The sequence below is a fragment of the Bipolaris sorokiniana genome (assembly GCF_000338995.1).
Source record: "Bipolaris sorokiniana ND90Pr unplaced genomic scaffold COCSAscaffold_5, whole genome shotgun sequence".
Taxonomy (NCBI): Eukaryota; Fungi; Ascomycota; class Dothideomycetes; order Pleosporales; family Pleosporaceae; genus Bipolaris; species Bipolaris sorokiniana.
In genome coordinates, this window is record NW_006911899.1 from 1,546,210 (window position 1) to 1,552,525 (window position 6,316).

Consider the following 6,316-nt stretch of genomic DNA (forward strand, 5'->3'; position numbering starts at 1 on the left):
CATGTGAGCCATAATGACACCAGCTGACCGCATAGTGACGTAGTGCACCTATGACACTTGCTTGGAGCTTGCTCACTTGCCGTAGCTCTTTAAAGTACCATACTACCGCTTTGCGCTCAGGAGTAGCTCTCAATCCTACAGCAGTATTTAACACCAATCTCTAAGCATACAACGATACCTAAAGGTAATAGTCTGTATACTATAGACTGTTAGCGGTTTCTAGATACATTTGTGGAGTAACGTACGCTAGAAGGTGGATGCTAAAACACCATACTAGTATAACGCGTGACGGTTTTGCCGGCTAGGCAACCACGAGCTATGCTCGAGCTCTATTTAGCGAATAGGGAGAACGTCTATTACTCTGATTTGCATAACACCTTTAATGTTCTTCGGCCACGCTATTCCTGCCCTTCCTAACCCTACCATATTCCCTAATATTACCATATTCCATCATCCCCAGCACTCTCAGAATGAACCGTCCTGAGGATCAGGACGGCTCTAAGGTATGTCTGCTCTCACTGCCTTATGCGTAGATGCTCACGCTACGGAAGCCTCTTACCGAGCAAGATGTTCGTTTGCTTCGCCGATACGGAAAGCTCCCAGCAAGGGAGGATCTGCTTGATCACCAACTTGAGGTATTTTCGCGCTATATTTGCCAGTACGTTGTGTGTTAGCTGACTCGAATCCATTGCAGAGACGCAAATACTTCGATTCGGGCGATTTTTTTCTTTCGCATGCGCAAAAAGGATCTGACATTGGTCGGATACAAACCGGCACAGAGCACCCTCTTCGCAAGGACATATACCATCCTTCATCTCCTGTTCCCGCTACCAGCAATATTAAGGATGATCCTGGTGAGCAAGAGAAAGATATAAATGAGGGACACAAAGTCAAAGAAGCTAGCCACCTCCACCAACAGATGACTACCGAAAAAAGCAAAAATACACAATAGGATCAAGAGTGCGGTTTGGAATCTAGCTAGATCTAGGAAAGAATTTGCAGAAACACGGCACACGATGACGTATCACTTATGCTGGGATAACAGGAAACTAGGTTTATACGTTTCCCTAATCAGAGACTATATCAATGTATTATTTAATTCTATAACTCAGTGCCCCATGTGGTGACAAAATTTGTTAAACCTGGTTGAGTGGAGTACCATCGTCCCTATCGAAGTCTCTTCCCTGAAGCTTGAGTAATTTACTTCGCCCCTGTTGTGAGGACATGTTTTGGAATTAAGGGATCAAGGTAAAAAGGATCCGGTAACGATAGTTAGCGTTGAACCAACTACTCCAAGAGCGGCTTCGTAGCGCGAGCATCGCCACATGCGATAGTCACGGTCATCTTCCTGCTACGAGGACGATCTACTCCTCAGCCTCAAGAGGGGCCTCCTCATCGTACTCGTCCTCGGCATCAGAGATAGAAGCCTTCTGGTACTGCTGATACTCGGAGACTAAGTCGTTCATGTTGGACTCAGCCTCAGTGAATTCCATTTCATCCATACCCTCGCCAGTATACCAATGCAAGAAAGCCTTGCGCCTGAACATGGCAGTAAACTGATCACCGACACGCTTGAAGAGTTCTTGGATGGAGGTGGAGTTCCCGACAAAGGTAGCGGACATCTTAAGGCCTCGCGGCGGGACCGAGCAGAGAGCGGTCTGGACGTTGTTGGGAATCCACTCAACGAAGTACATGGAGTTCTTATTTTGGATATTGCGCATCTGGTCCTCAATCTCCTTCATGGAGATTTTACCGCGGAAGTAAGCAGAGCAGGTCAGGTAACGGCCGTTACGGAAGTCTGAGGCAGTCATCATGTTCTTGGGGTCGAACATCTGCTGCGTGAGCTCGGGGACTGTGACGGCGCGGAAGGAATTGGCGCTACGGCTGGTCAAAGGGGCGAAACCGACCATGAAGAAGTGGAGACGAGGGAAGGGAACCATGTTAACAGCCAGTTTCCTCAGATCGGAGTTGAGCTGGCCAGGGAAACGCAAGCAGGTGGTGATACCAGACATAACAGCGGAGACAAGGTGGTTCAGGTCACCATAGGATGGACTGTTCAGCTTGAGAGTCCTCGTGCAGATGTCGTACAAGGCCTGTAACTAGTGAGCTTCTTCCTTCCAAAAGCACTGGGTCGAATTGCCACACACCTCGTTGTCAATGCAGAAGGTCTCGTCGGAGTTCTCAACAAGCTGGTGGATAGAGAGTGTGGCGTTGTAGGGCTCTACAACGGTATCTGAGACCTTAGGGGAAGGCACAACCGAGAAGGTAGCCATCATACGGTCCGGGAACTCCTCGCGGATCTTGGAGATCAGAAGCGTACCCATACCAGCACCAGTACCGCCACCAAGGGAATGGGTGATCTGGAAACCCTGGATGCAGTCGCAGCCCTCAGCCTCGCGGCGGACGACATCAAGGACCTGGTCGACCAACTCGGCACCCTCAGTGTAGTGACCCTTTGCCCAGTTATTGCCAGCACCAGATTGACCGAAAACGAAGTTGTCGGGGCGAAAGAGCTGTCCGAGCGGTCCGGCACGGACAGCGTCCATGGTGCCAGGCTCTAAATCGACAAGGACGGCACGGGGAACGAACTTACTGCTAGAGGCCTGCCACTGATCAGCATCCATCTTATGCAGTGAAGGCTAAATACTGTACCTCGTTGAAGTAGACGTTCATGCGCTCAAGCTGGAGGCCCGAGGTGCCGTTGTAAACACCGGAGCCATCGAGGCCGTGTTCGCCAGAGATGGTTTGCCAGAAGGCAGTACCGATTTGGTTACCCTAGTAATTGTCAGCTACCGTTTCAATGAGGGAGTTAGAGTCGAGCGCACGCATTGGCCTGTCTGGAGGTGAATCTATTGCTCGAAAAGCCGTCGTTAGCTATTGTTCGAAACGTATCGACCCTGCTGCAAAACACGGGATAAGGGTGCGCATCCAGTGAAGATCCGACGTTGGGAGGATGCGTACGATTTCACGCATGTTGACGGTTTTCGTTGAGGTAAAGGTGGCTACAGAAGCTAAGTTGACGCTGTGGATGGTGTTGGTGTGGAGAGCAAAGAACGAGGAGCGGGCCGCGCGTCGCCTTAGGTTTAGCGCCAACGAACCTGAAATTGACGTCAGTAGGTATGTGTTTTAGCCTCAAAAAGACGCTATTAACAACTAGAATCTCTAAAAAAAACGAAACCCCCCTAAAATCAGGAAGTAAACGTCAAAAGCCAAGCTCTGGAATAGGTAGAAATACAGGTACGGTAAAAGCGGCAACAGCAATCGCACTAGTGATGATGATGGATGACCGAAAATAGACCTTCATTATCTTCCTCCAAAGCAGACAGATATTCGTATCTGTCCACCGTCGATTAATGTGCAGCTATCAGCCTAAACACTATGTATTATTCCGACCACAATAACTCCTAACGATGTTCACTAACTTTAGCCTCGTACTCTTTTTATCAAACACCTGCGCATGATCCAATTTTGGAAACCACAGCACATCCAACCTGTCTCCCTTCCATACTCCTTCCTCCCAGCTCCCTTTTTGGGGCCTCACACCCTCATTCTCTGTTAGATACGCTTTAACAACCTCCGTGTCGACGATTAGGTCTTTTCCACCCAGCACCACAGTTACATAGTGGTTCTAGATATCCTCCTTCCACAAAATGTTCTGACTCCAAAAGAATCGTCGGAAGAGCGTGTGCGAGACCCCCATGTCCATAGAGGCGAAGTAATAAAGCTAGTGTTCATTGGCGCGGATTGGTTTGCGGTAGATCTAATGTGGTAGGTGATAAGTTCAGAGTTCTCAGAAGAAATTTCAGGACATCCTACAAAGTTGTATGCTACATCTGGAAGATGTAGCAGAAAGAATACCGGGTCAATAAATAGCATCGGCCCGATGTTTTGTGCAATCTAGGGCATGTGAAGGAGATGAGTAGTAATTACGCTCCCATAACTTTGCACGTAATCAATTCTGGTACTAATTACAACAGAGATGATGCAGATAGAGAAAGGGGAAGAAAACACTCACGAATGTGATACCAACACAAACTTTTCCCAGTTATGTGCCTTTAATATGCAATCAATTTCCTGACACATTTCCCCTTTCCCTAGCGCCTCGCCTGTAATCCTAAAGCTCACAGACATAATCTCTACAGCGATGATACCTATCTCTCCGTCTGGTCCGTCTATTTCATCCGCTAAATTTAATTCGGCCAAGAAATCTATGTAGGGGTAGATTCCAATGCCTATACCGTAGATAAAGAGAACAGGAAGTCTAGTTCTTGAAGTGTGTGGACGGTGCCAGTAAGTGATAGTTTTCGTTAAAGAGCGATAGGGAGTGAGAAGAGTAAAGGGGCGCATGGGGAAGACTGTGGGAAATCGAAGGAGAGAAGTCCGATAGAAGTCGAAGGAGTGGTAGCGCATGTAGCCAGACGCTACCGTGTCGACAATGGACACACACTATAAGACGAAGCAAGGTTAGCGACATGGCTTGGGTTATGGAACGATGAATTGTCGCGCGTTATCCCGCGGAAACTCACCAGGTACCATGTTAAGCTCCGATGCAACATATTAACCTTGTCAAGGGTCAGTCTAAGGCAGTCTGCCTTTCCCCTCCCAGGTTCTATCTTCCTCTCTAGCAGCTCTTCCATCATCTTAATATACCCCTCTAGCTCTTCATCTTCCCTTGTGTTAGGTTCTCCGGTGTTTAGAAAAGCCCACCGAAAGAAATCCTTAACATTCTCCTGCTTGATCTCAGATGCCGGGGCGTCCCTAAACCATTTCAAGAGATAACGCTCCGGGTCAGGAATATTCTGATGACAGCGCTGGAAAAGTACGCGACGCTGTTCGCGAGATATAGGCGTCGGATGGGTTGCTGCTCTTTGTAGATAAATTTTGCGTGGGTAGTATACGAGGAGGTGAAACGCTGTCTCGAGGCTAGCCCAGACCTGTAGTATCCAGGAGATGTAGAGTCGAGGATAAAAAAGAGAGATCAAACACCAGAGGACACTAAGAGGGGCAATCCAGTGTAAGACAAATATGCAGGCCCGGATGAAAATGTAGTCCCAGGTCGATGTTCCTATCATGTTAGAGATGACCAAGACTATACTTTGATATTCGACCAGGCACGGTATCAGTATAGGACGGTATTCCTAAAAGTAATTGCTATAATTTGTATGTCCTTTGGTTTAGTGGTCCATGGTGCTGATGCTGTAAGAGCGGATATATGTCTGACATAACCGTTTCCTTGGCCCAATAAGCATTTGGTTCCATGCCTACTGTACGAGGGATATCTACAATTTGTGATTACAAAAACCTTCCTCGCCCAACAAGTTCTTAGACAGCAACATGTGGGCCCTCTTGCTCTCTATGTGACACGCCACTTTCATAATTTTCCATGTGACAGGCAATCGCGTTCTTTGCCGAAATTAATATTCATATTTAGCTTACGAAGTAGACCAACCACCAGGACGCTAAAGGGATGCAGGTAAATACAAAAAAATTGGTATTAACTACAGAGTACCTCGCCGTTTATTAGCAATTCCCGTATCAGTAGACTTGTGAAATATCTTAACACAACATCCAACTGGACAAACAGATCCTTCGGCACTTAACAAAGCAACACCGAACGGTAGCGGCTGCGATCGTATCTCTTTAATTACTTCCTATGTTTGGAATAGCGTCATACAACGGATGAGCAGGTTCTTATCGTAGGCTTCTGAACAAGAGCGGTCATGCTGGCGGCAGATGTGGTCATGGCTCCATGACGGTCCCGCTTTTCGCTTTTTGACGTCTTGGCATTTCTCAACCCCGCACTAACGTCATATTCCAAGCCCGCGGTATCTAAAGTTACTAGCATTCAAGCTAATCGGCAGATTGATTCTGTGGTTTTCCGCATAGTTTTAGTCCTGATCGCGGTCTATTGCAGCGGTATAAGATGCACATCCAAGGATGCGCTTTTCACTTTATTTGTTGTATCTAACATGATAGGCTGGATGTCAACACCGGCCCAACAGTTCTAGACACTCTAGTGCCAACGGCACAGTTTACCGCATCGCTGTGCACCTAAGAAAGAACTTTCTGCATTATAGTCGATGTTTGGAGATATAGTATAATAGTGGCAAATCTATCTGCATAGTATATGCAGCCCATGCAGGCAGCTAGTTCCGTCCTAGGATATAACCTGGTAAGAGGCGCTTGCTTCGTACAGAATAGAGAGTTACTGAGCATATATGCGTTTAGCAGAGCAAGATGATTGTATATGTAGCACAGAATCCTTCTCTAAAATCGTTATAATTGGTACGGGCATCTATTCCTTAACCAACGTCCA

At 47.2% G+C, this 6,316-nt stretch overlaps 3 protein-coding genes across 3 annotated transcripts; 1 reads left to right on the forward strand and 2 right to left on the reverse strand.

The window, feature by feature from the left end:
- Nucleotides 1-117: 117 nt before the first annotated feature.
- Nucleotides 118-952, forward strand: COCSADRAFT_140196 (uncharacterized protein; the record flags this gene model as incomplete). Its single annotated transcript, XM_007700690.1, has 3 exons — nt 118-503; nt 552-635; nt 695-952. Exons 1-3 carry the CDS (start codon nt 471-473, stop codon nt 950-952), a joined length of 375 nt encoding a protein of 124 aa, XP_007698880.1. The 5' UTR covers nt 118-470.
- A 412-nt stretch (nt 953-1,364) lies between these two features.
- COCSADRAFT_170285 (uncharacterized protein) lies at nt 1,365-2,973 on the reverse strand (the record flags this gene model as incomplete). Its single annotated transcript, XM_007700691.1, has 5 exons — nt 1,365-2,093; nt 2,148-2,603; nt 2,653-2,775; nt 2,826-2,849; nt 2,962-2,973. 5 exons carry the CDS (start codon nt 2,971-2,973, stop codon nt 1,365-1,367), a joined length of 1,344 nt encoding a protein of 447 aa, XP_007698881.1.
- A 1,037-nt stretch (nt 2,974-4,010) lies between these two features.
- Nucleotides 4,011-5,163, reverse strand: COCSADRAFT_35825 (uncharacterized protein; the record flags this gene model as incomplete). The annotated part of the gene is made up of 2 exons (XM_007700217.1): nt 4,527-5,163; nt 4,011-4,446 (listed from the first exon to the last, which is right to left on the reverse strand). The coding sequence occupies exons 1-2, from the start codon at nt 5,070-5,072 to the stop codon at nt 4,012-4,014; spliced, it is 981 nt and encodes a 326-aa protein (XP_007698407.1). The 5' UTR covers nt 5,073-5,163.
- Between the last annotated feature and the right edge of the window lie 1,153 nt (nt 5,164-6,316).